Raw genomic sequence first — 19,664 nt, 5'->3', positions numbered from 1 at the left:
CCACATCTGGCTTCTGGTTTAGTGCGCAGTTCCCCTCAGTGCATCTCAGCACTGTGATTATCCCTGTCACCGCTGCCTTACAATGGAACAAAGGGGATTGTTGTCTAAGGATAGCTTTGGGAAAGAGCAGCTCTGAGATTTAACTGATGAATGAGGATGAAGAGGAGAATGGAAGGCAGGGTGTCCTGGCCTGTAAGAATAAAAAGCACTGAGGAGGTTGCAAAAGTTTCTTGCTCTGCGTGCTCCTGGGTTTCCTCAGGAACCCTGTCAGTGTCCTCATGGTCACCCCGCTACAGCTGGACCATGTGCGCCACAGCTGAGGTTTACTGGCAGAAGAAAACCACCACAAAGTGCAGAGAAAAGAGCAGGGTACCCCTCCAACCACAGAGCCTTTGTGCACATGCTGCTGCAGTCAGTGTAAACACACTCACGGGCAGATCTGTGCATGTGCATAAGCACGAACGACAACATCAATGTCTTGATGCACGTTAAGAGGAATCCAAACGGGGACTCGCCGCGCCGCAGGGAAGGGGCGGGGCAACATGTGGAGTAAATAATATTCTAGAGGAAGTGTCTTAATGATGAACTTCCCAAAAGTGAAGCCAAACGCCACCTGTTGGCTGACTGCAGTATAGGCCATAAAACCCACCCCCACAACGCTAGTGGATGGGACAAGGGCCAAAGTAAAAAGTCAAAGTAAAAATCCAAATACTGGGACTTCAATATTGTGACTCCATGTCTCAGTAGTTCCAACTGTGCAAGTCTGGGAGATTATGGCTTCATTTCTGGATAATGGGAGGAAGTGGAGACGTATCGCCCATCATACAATCTATGGCTGGGACTATTTGTCAAAATGTAAAGTCTTGTTGCATTTTTAAAATGACATAGTAGCAATTTTAAGGTACGATGAATAAATGCTAACTGTACACCTGCGGATAAAGCCCGGAGAATTGGGTCCGGACTTTGCCTTTAACACATGCACAACGCAACGGCAGGTTTTCTGGGTTACGGGTTCGGGTTGACAACAAATCCTTCGCATTATTCAAGCGAGAGGTGGAGCAGCCGGGAGGAGCAGACAGAGGCAGGAAGTAACTAATTAATAATTAATCCCGCTGCGGAGAACACGTGATTTTGTTGACAGCCCATCAACGCCGTCGTCAGCTCTTATCACCACAAACTCTCCTGACCTCTTCGTCGGTGTCTTCTGCTTGTATGGCTCCGCTTTCTCATGCAGAGATTTTATATATTTTGGCGACTGTTGCGTGTTAGAAGCGTCATCAACCCCCCCCCCCCCCCCCCCCCATCCCCCCATTCACCCACATCGGATCCTACAGACCTTTTGCCGACTTTATACCAGGGGGCCTGGTGGGGAAGGACTGCAGCTTATCCGGAGGCTCTCGCTCAGACATTTACTGTACGTTCACACATGGACCTCCTCCAGAGAAGGTGCATGACTGGAAGCAACTTATATATTATATATTTCAGGAGGTGATTGGTACAAATTTCGAAGCAGAGAAAGGTCACAGATCGTGAGCTTGAATCCCTGCTGCCTCACTTTGCAGCAAGTTAGTCGAGCCGTGGTGAGTCAGAGGAGCCAGGTGAATCTATAATGATTATTACGCATGGTGCACGGTGACTCCATCAGCTTGCTGCGACACGATCGCAAAGTTTCCTGGTCGAGCGCTCACCACCGAGACCAGATGTGGAACTCAAATATCTCATCTGCTCTAATAAAGGTTCAATTCGCCGAGGAGGGTATTGTAGCATCAATAGGAGATACGCTGACTCATGTTCGTCTGAAGCACTGACTCATGCAAACGATCTCTGTTGCTTTCTCTGCTTATTGTGTTCTCATCTTTCCTGACCTCTCCCATTAAGACAGACTTAAGCCCTTCACCTACTTATGATACATGTATTTCACAGGTTGCCTAGAAGCGAGCTTTGTTTACCTTTGCTGCTCTTTTCCCGTGTCCCACTTCAGGGGCCGCATCCTTTGAGAGACTCTACTTGCTGTTCACGGCGTGCCCCATGTGGACTACGCAGTCTGCTGAGGCTGAGACTAAATGAGACGGGCTGGTCTACGTAGGTCACCAGCTCGTCTTGCTGTTACCGGTGTATTTTTGCAGTGGCTACCACATTGGCTTCGTCACTGGCACGCGTTTGTTGGCCAAATTCGGCCCCTGAAGTAGGACACAGCTTTAATATAGGTGATAAAGAAAGATTTTGTTGAAGATGAGGATTGATACCACTCGCATCATTAGAAGTTAGCTCAGCTTCGCAAAATGACTGGAAAACTGCCTGCGGACGAAGCTAGCTGGCAAATAAGTCCATTATATAGTGTTGTCTTTCATTTTCCAATGTAATTAATACAGTTTTCTAAATCTCAGAGAGTGTCATTGCTATCCTGTTGTGTTGTCTGCAGTATAATGACATTAAAGAAACGCGATGTGTGTTTGCGTCTCTGTTCAGTCATTTTAGAAACATCTTCTCTGTGTGATTTCATGTATATCAATTATATAGATCCTAGTTTTTTGGGGTGTGAACCATTTCCCAGCCTCCCTGATAAAACCTTCCCATACAGTGGAGTTAACATCCAGGGGTGAAAAGTGGAGGCTCGGGTGTTTCAACATGTGTGTGTGTGTGTGAGGAGGTGTGCAGGGGTGGGGGGGTAGGCCTGTGGCATGATTGCATCTCTGCTGCCTGACATCCAGCTCAGACAGGTCTCAACTGGATGTTCCTTCCACCTTCAGCGGGCTTGTCAAGTCAAAACAGCTGACATCATCCAGCAGGAAACTGGGAAGACTTATTCCAAGGTGAGACGCGGGGCAGGAAAATATGCTTTGATCCAAGCGGGGCCGCGGGAAGGTCTGGCCAAAACGCTTCGCAGCATCTGAGTGGTTACAGTGCTGCGTATTTGCAGAAGAGCAAAAGAAGAAGTCTGTGATAAAGACAGTTGAAGAAGTCCCGGTCAGAGGTAAAAAGGTTATTTGTGGTGTGAAAACTTGTATTCTGTATAAATATTATACTTCAATCCCTGTAGTAAAACACATTCAAGTAAATCCCAGCATCAAAGACAGTTACATGAAGGAAGCTTGAGTAAAAACATTTAGATGCTCTATTTTGTCCTATTTGGATTAACTCAATTCCACGTGACTAGACTGCCATCGTGTGGCCGTTTATGAGGACTGCAACTGCACAGATTTTACTTCCACCTGCTACATTTGTTCTCCTAGAATAAATAACAGAATAAACACACTTTATTGACACGAGTTTACCTTAAATTCAAAATGATTCACCTTTATTGAAACGCCTTCAAATTTTAAAACCATACAACAGATAAAGACAACAAGTGGTCATTTGCACAAACCAGAGAAAAGCAACAACAACCAGTGTTACTAAGAGCATCAAATGTCTCTGTTCTTCTGCCCTGTAATCCCTGGTCCACAGCTGGAAAACACTGTTGGAGCAGCTTCCGTTGGGCCGAAGTGCAGCTGGTACTTTAAGTGCTCATCGTTGACGATTCTAAGATCGGCATCTTACGGACTTTCCTCTAATGGTCCCAGACATCAAAGGTCTGTACGAGGAGTTGTGCTCGTCTCCTCTGCTTCTGTCTCCTCCTCTTCTTCTAAAACAAATAATATGATAAATAGATGTAGAAGTATATACAATTTTAGTATTGATAAAATCGTCCGTGCACAATATTCAATGTTTTATCAATTGGCTTCCTGTGCTGTTTGTATAAAAACCTTGTAACAGACGATACAAACTTTATTTGAAGAAATAACAGACAGAATATTCAACACTGACTCACCTGGCTGTGGCGGTTGCAAACACTCGCCGTCCTCCTCCTCGTAGCCGACCGCACAGATGCACACGTAGCTGCCTTTAGTGTTGATGCACTTCTGGTGCTGCTTCGTACACACCGGCTCTGACTGGGAGCACTCATCCATGTCTTAGGAAACAAAAAACATAATAAGGATAAGTGAAGCAAGACTAGAATAAGATTACACATAACATGCAAGTGTGACAAAATATCAATACTATTAGAATGCAGGAATTCCTATTTTAATAAGTATCATATTGTGATGCTGCCGGCCCTGTCTTTCTACTTTGAGCTTCACAATGTGGTTTTGTTTACCCTCGTTTAGGGGAAGGAAGGAAGAAATAGAGTGAAACACTGCCCCCTTCAGTTGATGTTTTCACATCTCTTATATATAAATATTCTACAGATACAGACTTTTGATGGTTTGAAGTCAACATGAGCCTCAACAGATCATTTTTACTGTTTAAGGTTCGTTACTACCTGTTGGTAATAGTAAATGTTTATTTATAGCCTAATGTTGGTATGCCCTCTAGTGGACAGAATATGTAACAATCACATGATGACAGTGGCACTAGCAAGGCATAAGCCTGTATTTACATAATGGGCAAAACTATTTTACAAACGTCTTTAATATTCAAACATAATACCAAACATGACAAGTGAAATATGATGGGATTATAGAGGAATATAGAGGACTGACAGTATAAATCCGTAATATTTGCTAAAAAACATTACTACTACTACTACTACTACTACTACTACTTACAATTTTTCTTTTTATATTTAAACTATACAATTATGATCTGTTTTTTATATTCTCATGCTCAGTAGAAATCAATGGGCTTGGGGCTGGAAGGAGTCGAGTACTTACAGATAACGGACATAATGTTCACTATGTGTTAATGGCTTTAAAATTGTAGCTACTGTTTGTATCCATTTTTGAACTAACTCAGAATTTCTTCTAGAAGTGACACAGATCATATAGAAATGTTACCCTTCGAACAGTCTATGATTTACACCACACCTGTGCAGGTGCCCTCTGTGTCCTCGTAGCCGCCGGCACAAGCCTGGCACTTATCAGAACCTTCTCCAGTGCAGCCGGAGCAAACTTTATCACAAGCTGCAAAGGACAAACAGAAACACTCTCTCTGTTAAACACACGTCACAGAAATATCTTTAAGTGAAGTGGAATAAATAAATGACATGTTCATCGGCCCTGTGGTCTTGAGAATCTCTCAGTAGACAAAGCACAGATTGCTTTTTAAAATGAAACGGTTTATTATAAGTGGTCTTACGCTTGCAGGAGTAGGAGCCTTCTGTGTTGAGACAGTACTGATCTTCTTCACACGGAGAAGCGTCTTCGGAGCACTCGTTCACGTCTGCAGTTTAAAAGATTACAGCCACATGAACAGATTGTATTCTACATTACATTCTTCATGTCTTTAATCCAATCAGCATGAAAACTATTTTATCATCAAAGATCTACATATTTTAACACAGCTCTGGTTTAAATCACTTAAATAATCTTATCTTATCTTTTCTTACCGACACAAGTTTCCAGGTCGTCCTCCTCCCAGCCGTCCTTACACTCATCACAGTCCTGACTGGTTCCTCCGGTGCAGGTCTTGCAAGAAGAGTCACATTCTGCAGGAGGAAGTGAAGCCCAAACAGGTTAACTCATCACTTCCCAAACACGTTTTTAGATGAAGGCTGGGGACATGTCAGAGATCCTGTACCAGTGCAAAGGGAGAAGGTGTCGTTCCTCACTTCGTTGAAGTAGCCTTCGATGCAGTCGAGGCAGAGCTCCCCCTCGTAACCGTGGTTACAGCTGCACTTTCCGTTCCCTCCACGAGTCCCATCGCCGTCGCACATTCCGTTTCGGTGGCATGGTGTCTCAGAGCCCCCGACACAGGCTTAGAGGGAGAATCAGAAACACACACATTACATTTTAACATTGGTGCTACTTCCTCAGGTTGACAGGGTCATTTTGTATCTCTATCATATTCAAACAGCAGCAGTGTGCGCTTGTCCTCACCGTTGCAGTCCGGTCCATACGTTCCCTTGGGACAGCACACTTTGATGGTTTCAACACAGAACCACTTATGCAGATCAGGATGTTTTGTTTTCCTGCAACAGGAAACACAACAGGAAGAGATAAGGGTTACCACATTTTACTGAGCGAAACTAAAATTAACCACAAACAACTCGGCAGGTGTTTATCTCTGTCAAAATGGCCTCAATCTGTCCGTCTTTGATTTTGACACCCCAGAGTTAAGAAGTGTTTCTATCCAGCTTCCTTGTTCATCATACATCTCAATGAACCAACTCTCACCTCTTGAACCACCAGGTCTCAAACTGCTCTTCGTGCTCTTCCACCATGCGGTTGCACTCGAAGCTGCTGCTGTCACACAGGCCCTCCACAATCTCCATCAGACGAATCTCACTGCGAAAAGACGGACGGGGCGGAAACTGTATCAAAAACTGTCTGAGATAACGTGTGTGTGTGTGTGTGTGTAAATGCATGATGCAGGGATGAGCGAAATGGCCAAAATTACATGCCCCACAAGGAGCTTCATCATTTACATATACTCGAGGTTTCTGTGTACGTTTTTAGAATGGATTTCCTTTCAAATTACTTATAAGGCACTTAATAGTCTGACTCCTCAGTACATTGTAGCTTATATCCCCACACAACCTCGGGTGAAGGGGGACAGAGCTTTTGAAATCAGGGCCCCGCGGCTCTGGAACACTCTGTCTGAGGAAGTACTGCAGCTGAGTCAGTAGCTTCCTTTGAATCAAAGCTTAATAACTTGCATTTATCGGGATTTACCCCCCCCCCCCCAAAAAAAACAGTTAACAATTCTGCATTCAAAGTTCCAGAGCCTGAGGACAAAGGCCTGGTTTAACCCTCGGTTACCGTCTCGACTACCAAGATCTCAGAATATGACACGACTGGCTCTGTTACAGGCCACTTGTCGGTTAAAGATTCAGATCTTTGATAAGCTCCATGTGTGCTCAGTGCAACGCTCTGCAGCTCCGGTGTAAACTGAGCAAACACGGCTCAGGTGACACTGGGGCAGGTTAATGTGACCCATAACCAGGTTAGTTCTCTAGAGCTTTTTTTAACCCCTGAAGTAGTGGAAAACTATTTCAATTCAAATGTCTAAGTATCAGATTAGCTGTTCACGTCTGAGCCAGATGACACAACAGTATTGTCTTTATTGTGAAGGTGTTGCTCTCTGTCATTTTGTCTCCTCTGTCGTTACTTCATGTAAACTGACTTTAATGTGTTTTTCATTCTGTTTTCGTCTGTCAGGAGGAAACTGACGCAGCACTGACTTCCCCTGAGCTCCTTCAACATCTAATATAACTTGCAGGTCTCTCTCTCAGGTCTCTCTCTCATGTCCCTCTCTGTTCTCTTGCAGCTCTGATGAGATTCCTCCTGCTCTCTGTGAATGGGACAGTGTGCTGAAGTGGGACAGGACAGGAGGCTCCGTCTCACCTCGTCTCGTACTTGGACAGTTTCCTCTCCTCCCAGGCGGTGTTGCCTCCACCAAAGTTCTGCTTGGCCGTTCGGTCAAAGCCCTGAGACACAAACACACACACAGTCATGGTGGGACAGAGACAAACCAGGAAGACACACGAGTCATTTGAAGACATTTGGTTGGACCCTTCAGTGACATGACAGACAGCACAGTACAGACGTGTGGTCGCGTTCACTGACCTTGCTGAAGTCGTCAGTGATTTGCCGACATGTGCTGCAGGCGCTTTTAAAGTCCCTCTTGGCGCTGCTGCCTCTGAGGAGCAGAAGCAGAGTAACACAGGACAGAAGCTGCAGCAGCCGCAGCTGTGGACCTGTGGACAGCATCGCTACCGTTCACTGCAGACACCACTTTCACATCGGGACACAGTTCGATTCCCTCTCATCGGAACGAGGTGGCGTTAACATTAAACATCAGTCAACGCTGTCTATGCAAAGCGCAGTTCGGTTGTATTTACATGCCGGTAAGTGTGGTTGGAGTTTCCGCGTCAGCTCCTTGCTACGATTGTGGCTTGCGCTCATTGGCTGTCTGCCCCTGTCAGTCAAATGTTTAACGAATCACAAGCCGCCACGCGCGGGACAAGTAGATCCTTCTGCACGTGGAAATGACAGGAAACCTGGTTGTTTCGTTAAAACGATTTTTATTTTTTATTCTAACTTAATTCTTTAATTGAATTCATAATCACAACCCTGATGCCGCGACTAGAAAAATAATGTAAATGTTTTAGCGACATGACAGCATGTCGTGTAGCGCGACTTCCGGTCAGGACCGGAAGTGACAGCAGGCTCTCAGCTGTCATGGCTGAAAAGAGGAAAGTTTTGGGGCTTCCACTGCTCGTTTTGTTGATTTCTGTGTCTCTCCTGCATTTATTCATCTGCCCGTTCACCAAGGTCGAGGAGAGCTTCAACCTACAAGCAGCGCACGACATTCTATATCACAGACTTGACTTTGACAAGGTAAGGAGCTGTTTTAGATGGATTTAGTGGATGTGCTAACAAGCTAACTGTACACAACACCAGCCCATGACATCATATTTATGTAAACATTAGTGAATATCTAACACAGACCACACTTACATTAACAGTTATTTTTGTATTGTAAAAATACACAGTTTTTATACTATTATCAGTCATAGACAAAGATATTGTTTGAATATTTAAAGCCATAATATATAGAGATATTTAAAGCTATAATTGTGCAATTTGAAGTTATTTTTTTATATTTAGTGCAAAAAATAGATGACGAGGAAGCTTGTACTGTTTGAGGAATAAAGAAGTCATCTGTTCAAATCTATACAAAATAATCTTACTGCTTTAACAATATAACCTGTTCATATGATATAATATCATATAGCATAATATATGTGTGCTTTATTATTAACATATTAGCAAAAAATAGATACAAATACTTTTTTTATAAACTCTAATCATACATTTTCAGCGTTTTACAGAACCGGTAATAGTTGAAATCTCATCAGTCCGTTTCGTAGCTGTGTCGGAGCTTTCATCTAAATCACGTGACACAGTCTTCATCAGCAGGCGGAATTTATCTGTGTATCTTGGTGGAAATCTGAAATCTGAACATCAGCATCTCCATGACAACTGGGTGATCTTCCGTCTCTTGCTCAAGACCATGTGATGAAAGCCACAGATCAGCTACTAAATGGGCGGTTGTTTCCGTGTGAAGAGCAAATTAAAAAAACTGAAGTGATAACCCATTTCCTGTGTGAAGTTGTGGCTGCATTTGTGATATATTTTCTGTGTTTCAGTATGACCACCATGAGTTCCCTGGTGTGGTGCCACGGACTTTCCTTGGCCCCCTTTTCCTCTCCGTGCTCTCCTCCCCCGTTGTGTTTGTGTCCTCACTGCTGGATGCACCCAAATTCTACACACAGCTGATCGGTAAATCACTAACATCTCACTACTCACCACTCAAATAACTGTCACTTTAAACCATTTAAACGTGTGTTGTTTTGATGTGTTTTGTGCAGTCCGAGCTTCCCTGGGAGTCTGCGTTATCGGTGCACTGTGGCACATGCAGAAAGAGGTGAGGAGGCAGTTTGGCTCCACAGTTGCAGGGCTCTTCTGTTTGACATGTGCGTCACAGTTTCACCTGATGTTCTACAGCACCAGGACACTCCCTAATGTATTTGCACTTCCAATAGGTAACACGAACCAGTATTAATCATCCAGAATTTGTTTTTGTTAATCTACAAATGATGACAGTAGGTTTCTCTTCCCAGTTCTTGTAGCGTTCACATCTTGGATGGCTCAGAAATATGGCCGCTTCATCAGCCTCTCTGCTTTAGTCATCATCGTGTTCCGGTCGGAGCTCAGCATCTTCATGGGTCTCATGTTGTTGATATCACTGCTGAGCAGGAAGCTGGGGCTGCTACAGCTGCTTTACTACGCGGTTCCTGCCGGGATCTTGTCCCTGGGTGAGTGGTGAATGTACATTGTATAAATATAGTTTTGCTTAAACTGAGCATGTGCACAAAGATCGTTTTGATTCCTTTTGTTTCTGCAGCTCTGACAGTGGCTGTTGACTCCTTCTTTTGGGGGAAGCTCCTGTGGCCGGAAGGTCAAGTTTTGTGGTTCAACACTATTCTCAACAGAAGCTCCAACTGGGGAATATCCTTTCATTTACACCTGTACATTCCCATGAACAAACTGATCACCTGTACATTTACTTCATGCTTTAAATAAAAACCATCAAGGTTGATCTCAACCCCCCCCCCTGAGTTCTCCTTGACTCCTCTCCCCAGTAAACCTCCCCCTTTCTCTGGTACTTCTACTCTGCTGTGCCCCGGGCCCTGGGCTGCACGCTGCTCTTCGTCCCCCTCGGCCTTCTCGACAGGCGGATGAGGCTGCTGATGTTTCCCACCGTCGGCTTCATCCTCATCTACTCGCTGCTGCCCCACAAGGAGCTGCGCTTCATCATATACATTTTCCCAGTGCTCAGTTTGGTGGCGGCCCGAGGCTGCTCTTTCATGCAAGTCAAAGCATTGAAACCCCCCCAATGTTTACAGTGAAAACATTAACATCATTATCACTTAATCAGACAAAGCTGATGTTTGGGATACAAAAGAAACAGTAGAGGAGGAGAAACCTGCTGTTCTCTTAGATGAAGGCTTCTGCTCATGTTCCTCATTTGTTTTTTTGTTTTTCCTGTTTACTTTAGTTTGTGCAACTACCAGAAATCCTGGATGTACAAACTGGGCTCTGTGGTTGTGGTTGGCCAGCTGTTGACCAACGCAGCGTACTCTAGCATCTGTCTCTATGTTTCCCATCACAACTACCCAGGGGGCCGCGGGATGCAGGAACTCCACAAGCTGTTGCCGGCAACTGCAGGTGCGAGTCACTCTCAGCTTATTTGTATTTGCCGGATCAGCCATATTACCAATAACATGTATGAAATGTTCAAGAAATAAAATGGGCAAAGTGTGAAATCCTTGTGGTACATCTTGGATTACTTTTTCTGTTTTTGTATTATTTTTAAGCTTTTTAATTGTGACAAATCATTAGTTGTGTAGGGGACAATCAAGAATATTTTCCCTTTATATTTGTTTTTAGTAATTGTACAAAATCCTGTATAATCTTCGTTGTTTAAAAAATTCATTTATGTTTAATTCTTCTAGACGTGTTTGTTCATATTGACACCTACGCTGCTGAAACTGGAGTGTCACGGTTCTTGGAGCAAAACAGAAACTGGAGGTCAGTGTTTATTATGTTGATCTCACGTCTGTCAGTTAATCTAATGTGAACAATACTGACATTTAAAGCTTAATAATAATGACTTACTGTTTTTAAACAGATATGACAAACGTGAGGACATGAATCCCTCAAACCCTGAAATCAAGATGTACTCTCATCTGCTAATGGAGGCTGATGTTACCAAAATACATCTACTCCAGGACACTCACCAGCCTCTGGCCTTCATAGAAGGTTACAGCAACACCGCCTTCAACGTGTTTCACTTCCCTCCAGTCAGTGTGCGACTGGAGAGAAAAACTGTGCTGATGAAGAGGAAGACTGAAGCCTGGCCTCAAAGAGAGTGACTTTTACAGGAGTGCTGTGTTGGATTCAGACGTTTATCTTGGTGACCAAATGTGACAGTTGTGGACCAGTGTTTTCACAGGTTATAATAGTATAGACTGGAATGTAAAGGGTATTTTTCCAGATTCGTTTCTATTCCACTATAGATTAACTGCTAAGATGTGCTCCACCACTGGGTGAACATGTTGAACTGGAATAACACCGTCATGCGTCTTTGCTGGTGTTTCTAATATTCAACCAGTTCAAATGGTTCTCTATGCTAATGTTAAGACTGGTATTGGAGTGGTTACACACATGGATTGCAAGAAAAAAAATGCTTTCATATGAAACAATTTTATAATCTGAAAAGTTTATATATTATTTACCTCAGATTGTCATTTGTATATTGTGTATTATAGCTGAATAAAGCTGAATGTGAAGACGGCAACATTTTGATTTTTAAATCGGCACTATGCAACTTTTTTAAACCTTAAAATAGCAGCTTTAAAATCAGTCCCACTCTTCACTCTGAATGATTGTTCTTGCGTCATGTTACTCTGGTGGGTGGATACAATCTCCTGTGAGAAGTGTGAAGCTGACAGATAGTCGCAGCTTCAATTGTCAGGATCAGGCCCAACAAGTTCAGGAGTAACACTGAACTTTAGATCAGTTAAAAAGACTTAGTTTTTAGAAAAAAGTGTTTATTTCTGATATTCAGTAAGAACTTTTAAAATATCCAGAATCCTCAACATAGTGGTGTGTTTGTTACATAACATTTGTTGCAGCGGTTGTTTTGGTTCAGGAAGCCGGCGAAGTTCAGGAAGTGGGTAATATCCACCGTTCAGTTGGGTTTCAGTTCAGTGAGGGGGGCTATGCAGCCCACGAGTAACACGAGTTACGAGTAACAACCCAGAAATCCCTATTTGTACAATTAATCCTAATTGATATTAAACAAAAACAAACGGCAATTTTGCATAAGGAAAACCTTTATTTACAAATGACCACAAAATTTGCATGGTTCCAGTCTCAATGCTCAAACATTTATCAAATTAGGTTCAGAAGTAATTTCATATAAAAATGTACAGTACATTGTTTTACTCAATAATAAACCCATAATTTAATCCCCTGGACATAAACTTAAATTGTGCTTAAGAGACAAATTGTATATTCCAAACAAACTCCTTATTCTGAAAATACAGCAATATTATACATGATCTTATTAAAAACATTTCACAAGTAAAAAAATGATCTATTTCTAAATGACAGTACCATGAGCCACGAATTCACAATGAAAATTAAATAACATTAACTTAAAACATCTTTCAGTCACAGCATTTATTTTTGGACCATGTTTTCACTTGGAAAACAACTCTGCATCTATCTTTTATCCATAAAAATTAAAAAGCAACCTGACGTGATCCGCGCAATTTAACAAAAAGTATTTACAGCATTTTTGACCTGAAGTAGTTTTGGATAAGGCACAAGGAGAGAGTAGACACAGAACAGAAACGTCGATTTACAAGCAAACACATCATCATCAACCCCTACAGCTAGAAAAACCCTCCCTCCCTGATACACTTCTGACTGAGACTATTCATCACAACAGCTCCAAAGTGTTTCAACAGTAGTACACAGAATACAATAAAACCTCATCTGGCCTTTGCATTGAGACTCGATCAGTGTATAAATTGATATTTTACATTTTGCCCGACAGTAAAAAAAAAACACCCCACCCATTTCACAGCTAAGCAACTTGGTCCTTGATAAAGGGTTTTCAAGTTAATGCTCAATATTAATCAGTACTGAAAATAGATCAGAGGGAGGTTGACCTTGAGGAACAGCAGGCCCTCCATGTTCTCCAGTAAATGTCTGGGCTGGTTTAGAGCATAGTTGACGCTCGCTGTGCTGAACAGTGTCTCTGCTGGGATGATGCTGGGAGGGCAGCCAACATAACGGGCGGCTACTTTGGCGAGATCGGACCACAGGAACTTTTTCATGTTCCAATAATCGAGGGGGTCACAGCTTTGATCGAGTATGTCTTCCTCGAGGTACTCCAGCACCGCCAGCTCTGAAGACTTTGGCTTCTCCTCGTGTTTTATCTTTTGCCGAATGTCGGCCATCAGGGACCAGAGGTTGTCCCTGTTTGGGTGGGGGGCGTCGGAAGAAACGGGTTCCTCGTTGCAGCCGTTGGGCAGCGAAGGTTTCGCTGCAACTGAGGTAGACGAGGAGTCCAGCTCGCTGATCAGATCCTGCTTAAATCGCTCAGCCTCTTCCTCCGTGAACAATGACGTCTTGTATCGTGGGTCCAGCATGGTCGCCCAGATGTATCGTGGGTCTTGCAGAGTTGTTGACATTCTGCTCACCATGGCTTCCTTTAGAGACTTGAGCATGTTGTCTATGCCCACAGTCTCGTCGAACAGCAGGTCTATCTTTCTGTTGAGGATGTGGATCAGTGGTATGACTTGTCCCAGAGTGGCGGTGTGGCTGTTCATCTCCCTGCAGGCGACTTCAAACGGCTTCAGTGCATTGCAGACCGACAGCATCACCTCCCACTGATCGCAGCTGATAATTTCCCTGAAATTGCACTCGACCGACATCTCGTCGATCGCTTTCTTCTGCTCCACCAGCCGCTCCAGCATGAAAAAGGACGTCCTCCACTTCGACGGGACATCCTGTATCAGCTGGTTCTCCGGCAGCTGGTGGACCCTCTGCAGCTCAGCCAGTTTCTCCTTGGCCTTTGCCGAGCGGTGCACACGTTCACAGATCTTCCGTGCAATACTCAGAAGGTTCTGAACCATTCTCTGGCTCTTTATGGCTTCGCTAACAATGAGGTCTATGGTGTGTCCGAAACACTGCATGGCGACATGGCCATGGTCCTCCAACGTGTTTCTGATGGTGCTGTTGTCAGTTACAGTGAACCCCTTTTTCAGCCCTGATGAGGTGATCCAAGAATCCCACAGATACTCTAGCTGCTTTGGGATGTCATGCATATCGTTATCACAGTCTATTTGAGAGACATTTAGAAGAGCGGAGCAGTGGAAGTCCTGACCTTGGGGTCTGACACTTGACTCGTACGTCGCCCAGTGGGCGGTAAGGGTCAGGTATTCCCTTGTCTGGCTACTGACCCAAATACTAGTTGTGAAGTGGACGACACCCCCCTCAGCCTCTTTCAGGTGGGTCAGCACGACATCCTTCACTCTTTCGTACATGTCTGGTATGGCAGTGCTGGTAAAGTAAGAAGAAGGTGGTAGAGAATACTGAGGCTGGAGGTACTCGAGCAGTCGGTTCAGTCCAGCATTCTCCACCATAGCTGATGGCTGAAGATCCAGTGCGAGCATTTCTGCGATAAGTTTGGTGATTTTTTTGGCAACCGGGTGGTGTTCATCAAACCTTTCACGGTTCTGTTCCGTTTCGTAAACTGTCGTGTCCATGAGCTCTTGTTTAACGTGAATTTCAGCAGACTGCACATCACCTGAGATAGCATTGTTACTTTCAAGAACGTGTCCATGAAACCTCTGCATGTGTCTAAAGAGGCAGCTTGTGCCGAGGTTTGTAGTCTTTTTGCCTCTGCTAATTGTGCGGCTACAGTGCAAACAAACCACCTTTGTGGGGTCAGTGGGTGAAATGGAGAAATGGTTCCACAGTTTTGACGTCTTTTTGCTGAAAGCAGGCAGGGTGTGTGGCTTCTTCTCACTGGACGGGCTGTCAGTTTCTTTGGTTGAAACTCCGTCCGCTCCACTGAGACTTGTGTAGGGATGAGGGGAGGAAGATTCCCTCTCATCTGTGCTTTTTTGGTTTTTGAGGACGTCTGGGTGGCGTCTCATGAGATGCCTCATCAGACAACTTGTACCAAAGTCGCCCCGTTTCCCGCGGCTGATGACGCATGGACAGTAACGGCACAGTGCTTTTAACTGGTCTACTGGAGACACTATGAAATGGTGCCACACTTCGGATTTCACCCGTTTCATTATCTTCTTGTTTTGCTGGAAAACTGAATGATCCTGATCGAGGCTGGGGCCCTCCGAGGGGGGACATGGGGAGGAAGTCAGGGGGGTATCTTCTTCTTGAATTTTGAAGGAGAGGTTGAGAGAGGACTCCTGCCCTGAGAGTTGCATCGCCTCATCAGATTCCTCTTTTATATGCACACTTTCCTCCATGCTTTGAGGCAGCTCATTTGATATGGTTTCCGGTGAGGATGGAAGAAGGGGGGATTCTTTTTTCACCTCCAGTGAATCCTGCAGTTGTGTGCGAGACAAAAGTGAGGGCGGGTTTGTATAGGGCGGGGGAATGTGATTTCCCTGTCCGTTTTCCTCGATGACAACCTCTTTGTGGGCCCTCCACATATGACGAATGAGACAGCTCGTCCCTAGATCTTTACCATTTTTCCCCCTACTGAATTCATTCATGCAATGGATACATACTGCTTTTGAATTGTCCACAGGCGACAGGTAGAAATGTTTCCATACAGCTGATCTCCGACGAGAACTGGAGCTCTTTGGGGTGCCGGGAAGACGCTCGGGCCCTCCGTCTGACATGTCCTCGAGGTTGTTGTCATTGGAATGTGAGGATGAGAGCGTGCTGCCAACGGTGTCTGTGTCGACGTACGGTTCGAGTTTTGGTTCTACTTTGGGTAACACTTCTTTGGATGACAGGTCTGAGTTCTCAGCTGAGGAGGTGGACGGTGAAGTGTTCTTTGAGGCAGAAGTAGTGACGCTATTAGTCAAGTCTCCGTTTTTTGGTGAGTTTGGGGAGGCAGGTGTGAAAGAGGAGGCAAGGGAGCTAGTCAGACTATTTGAGGATGCGTCTGCTCCTTCTTGTAATAGCACAGTGGGGTGAGCCCTTCGCACGTGCCTCATCAAACAACTTGTACTGAGGTCTTTCTCGTTCTTTCCCCGACTGAACTCTTTCATGCAGTATAAACAGATTGCTTTGGTACCGTCTCGTGGCGATATGCAGAAATGATTCCAGGCAGGAGATTTCTTCCTCGGGTTGGAATGACTCCTCATGGATGACAAAAGGCTCTGAGTGACAGCGTCCATAGCAACATCATAAAGGCTCGAGTATCCGCTTAGTAAAGTACTGTAGTCGTCACCATCTCTTGATACAAAAGGGCCAATTGAGCTACCAAACGCTAGCCTTTCGTCATCCTGTGTCTCCTCCTCCATTTCATTTGCATCCCCGATGTCCTCCTTGATATGTTCGCTTGCTTCATTAAGGTTTTCAAACTGTTCGTTCTCTGCGTTTTCCTCAGTTTCAGTGTTTAGGCATTTGTTTGAAAAAGTGGGAGAACCTGGATCAGTCTCTTTTGCTTCATCGGACTCCACCTGTTTGTCACCCTGAGAAGATAGACTGGGAGAAGGGGGAGAGTCTTTATCCAGTGTTATGGAGGAGCAACCAGGGGACGTTGCATCAGCAGTGTCACAAGGTTTAATGCTGTAGGATTTGAACACGTAGCCATCCTGGCCCTCAATTTTCAGGCAGGTCCCTTTGGCCTCTCTTCGTTTAGTTTCTATGGCGCCATTGGGTTCACTGACCATATCCATATCCTCGCTCATGTGTGACACCTCTTCCTCCCCGTCCATGGCTGCAGCCCAATGGTTTCTGTAGAATAGTCAGGTCTGCGTTGTCAAACGTAATCACCTACTTCAGGTGCAGTCATCGATACAGCAGCTCTCAAGCAGGCATTCTAATATGCGTAGGGCTCTCCAGGACACAGGGTGCCTGCTTGTCACTCTCCATTTATGACTGAAGTTGTTCCACCTCACCGCACACGACCTGGAGAGAGGGAGAGAGAAAAAGCTGATTGTTTTAAAAGGAACAAGACTCCAAAAACAGGTAATACAGGTACAGTGTTAGAACAAAAGTCCTGAACAGGCCATTTAACTTTCATTCTTAATATCGCAAAACTAACCAGACTTTTATATAACACTGGTGTGTAACATTACAACTCCTACTGTAAAATTATATCATGAAACTTTAAATGGGATACTGGCCACTTTGATTTGCTTTGCAGCGATAGACATGGAAATGTTTGAATTTGCAAGCAGGTGAGCACCGCCCGGACCGAGTGTTACCTTTGGTCTCTGTGAGGCTCATTTACAGGTGCCTTGACATTCTGTCCAGTCACTCTGGGAGCAATTTGAATCACAATGTCCTGTGCTCGTCCCACACGCACCGCCCTCTAAAGCTGTATGCAAATCAATTCACTGGAAAAACTATGTTTTTACTGTTTACTTTTGGGACCGTGTGTGTGTGTATGCTCTTTAACACCAGTAACTTTTCCCATAATACAATTGATTATTTGGAACAGCTGTACTTTACATATATATGATATATCTCTAATATACTAAACGTACAAAATGTTGATACAATACACTTTAGCAGCTGATGTTATGAATCATTGAAATACGCTGAGGTTGGTGTTAGAATAAAATTGAGAAATATGTTTTTCAGTTTTCAGTGACTCACGTTATTACACACTGCTTCTGCTGGCATTGGTTTTAGAGAAGTGATTTAAACACTAACCTCACTTACATCAAAACTAGATATACGAGAAAAATGAGAAATATCAAATAAAACAGAGTACAATTCAACCGCACCACAAGCTACAGCCTACACGTTGAAAAAAAGACACCATGATCGTCTAAATGACAGAGGGATTTATTGCAGGCTGTTAAGACTGCATTAGTGTTCGCTAGGTACACATAATAAACCGGTGCTTGGTTGAATATTATGTGTATTTTGTGCCTCGATGGCCGGTCAACCACAGGCTGAGGGATCGGGTCAAATGTGGTAATAACAATTCTTAAAATAAAAAATAAAAAATGTTTCAAGTCATCAATATCCAGCAGAGAAATATGAATATCGTCCAAACACTTGTTTTCAAGGCAATAACAATATATGGTGGCATTGCACAACATATTGCATGTGCACATACAAGCCATATCACCTGTGAGATCAATAGCCCGAGTAAACAAGTGTCCCGAACCACACCAACTTGTAGTAATCCATAACAAATAACCGTCTATTAGGCGAAATGTGAGCTCGTTGATGTGGTTACAGGACCGATGGTGTTCTCGATCTCGATAAATTGGGATCCACGAAAACAAGCAGCCGTTTCCTACGTGGTCGGTGACAGCCGGTTTTCCGGGTTTGGCTGAAGTGCTAAAGACAGGAAGATGCGAGAGGACAGCAGAAAATAGCCACCGCTGGCTAGCTTACATGTTCATGCTAACACCCAGGGTTGTAAAATGTGTGGCTTCACACCGGGCTTCTTCTTCTTACTCTCACTGAACCACACGAACCGCTCAAACTTCAGAGACCCGCCTCACAATATCAAAAACAACGTTAGAATGAAACACAGCAGCCCGATACGCGTCCTCGCCAGTAAACACCACGGTGGCTACCCTGATGCTAAGTGGGCTAGCCGCGAGGCTAATAGACACATTAAAAACAACGCGCAGGTACAGTAGTGGTGCCACATGGATCCACAGCAGGGATATTACAGCTAAATGGAACTTCTTCAACTGTCCCGCTGACGTCGCGCTGACCCGAGTAACCGCGTTTAGCACGTTTCGGACCGCACCACGACAGCTAGCTGGTTAGCTGCCAGCTAGGCCACACACAGGACAGACGAGCTAACCTGGCGAGGCAGAACCAGCCGTGGCGACACGAACCACACGGGATCAGAATCAGACCAGCGCTCAGCACGACGGCCCGGCCGAACCGGGCCCGCCCGGCACGCCAACGAGAGCCCGGTGGACTTACCGTGGTGTGTGGCGGTGTGATGGCCGGGTTTGTGGCCCCGAAACGGTTAAATCTGACACATTTGATTGATCCGGAGCGGGGTTCACTTTGTTGCTTTTGTCTCCTGGTCTGCGAGCAGCGGTTCACGTTCGGCCGGAGCAGCTCCACACAGCGTCGGACGGAAGGAACATGTTTTAGTGATGTCACCGGGAGCTCCAGTGTCAGACACACTTACACCAACTATTAACTTTAAATTAAACTGTCACATTACACCACGATCTACTTATGATCTTTAACTTTCTATTTTTAACATGACAGCCCGAAATATGAATGAATATATAACAAGCCACGTGATTTCACATTAACAACAACAGATCACAATAAATAAAATAATAATAATAATAATAAATAATTTTGGCTGGGGCATTATTTTGTATTTAGCTTATATTTTAAATATTTGCCAGCCGAATTGCATTTATTTAAAAGTGAAGTAAAATAGAACCAACGAGGCTCGAGTAT

General features: G+C 44.4%; 3 protein-coding genes across 3 annotated transcripts; 1 reads left to right on the top strand and 2 right to left on the bottom strand.

Moving 5' to 3' along the window:
- Positions 1 to 3,270: 3,270 nt before the first annotated feature.
- On the bottom strand, positions 3,271 to 7,846 carry creld2 (cysteine-rich with EGF-like domains 2). The gene is made up of 10 exons (XM_034578248.1): positions 7,548 to 7,846; positions 7,326 to 7,408; positions 6,156 to 6,266; positions 5,859 to 5,950; positions 5,560 to 5,736; positions 5,369 to 5,467; positions 5,119 to 5,202; positions 4,848 to 4,943; positions 3,812 to 3,952; positions 3,271 to 3,625 (listed from the first exon to the last, which is right to left on the bottom strand). The coding sequence occupies exons 1-10, from the start codon at positions 7,689 to 7,691 to the stop codon at positions 3,567 to 3,569; spliced, it is 1,086 nt and encodes a 361-aa protein (XP_034434139.1). The 5' UTR covers positions 7,692 to 7,846; the 3' UTR covers positions 3,271 to 3,566.
- Positions 7,847 to 7,953: 107 nt separating this feature from the next.
- alg12 (ALG12 alpha-1,6-mannosyltransferase) lies at positions 7,954 to 11,852 on the top strand. Its single transcript, XM_034578247.1, has 9 exons — positions 7,954 to 8,321; positions 9,134 to 9,266; positions 9,356 to 9,529; positions 9,608 to 9,802; positions 9,892 to 9,995; positions 10,133 to 10,356; positions 10,546 to 10,715; positions 11,003 to 11,078; positions 11,179 to 11,852. Exons 1-9 carry the CDS (start codon positions 8,097 to 8,099, stop codon positions 11,420 to 11,422), a joined length of 1,545 nt encoding a protein of 514 aa, XP_034434138.1. The 5' UTR covers positions 7,954 to 8,096; the 3' UTR covers positions 11,423 to 11,852.
- Positions 11,853 to 12,367: 515 nt separating this feature from the next.
- zbed4 (zinc finger, BED-type containing 4) lies at positions 12,368 to 19,433 on the bottom strand. Its single transcript, XM_034578246.1, has 2 exons — positions 19,167 to 19,433; positions 12,368 to 17,174 (listed from the first exon to the last, which is right to left on the bottom strand). The coding sequence occupies exon 2, from the start codon at positions 16,979 to 16,981 to the stop codon at positions 13,196 to 13,198; it is 3,786 nt and encodes a 1,261-aa protein (XP_034434137.1). The 5' UTR covers positions 16,982 to 17,174; positions 19,167 to 19,433; the 3' UTR covers positions 12,368 to 13,195.
- Positions 19,434 to 19,664: the final 231 nt, after the last annotated feature.

This window comes from Hippoglossus hippoglossus, chromosome 23 (assembly GCF_009819705.1).
Source record: "Hippoglossus hippoglossus isolate fHipHip1 chromosome 23, fHipHip1.pri, whole genome shotgun sequence".
NCBI classification, from domain to species: Eukaryota; Metazoa; Chordata; class Actinopteri; order Pleuronectiformes; family Pleuronectidae; genus Hippoglossus; species Hippoglossus hippoglossus.
Note: the sequence above shows the minus strand (reverse complement) of the source record. Positions and strands in the feature narration are given on the sequence as shown.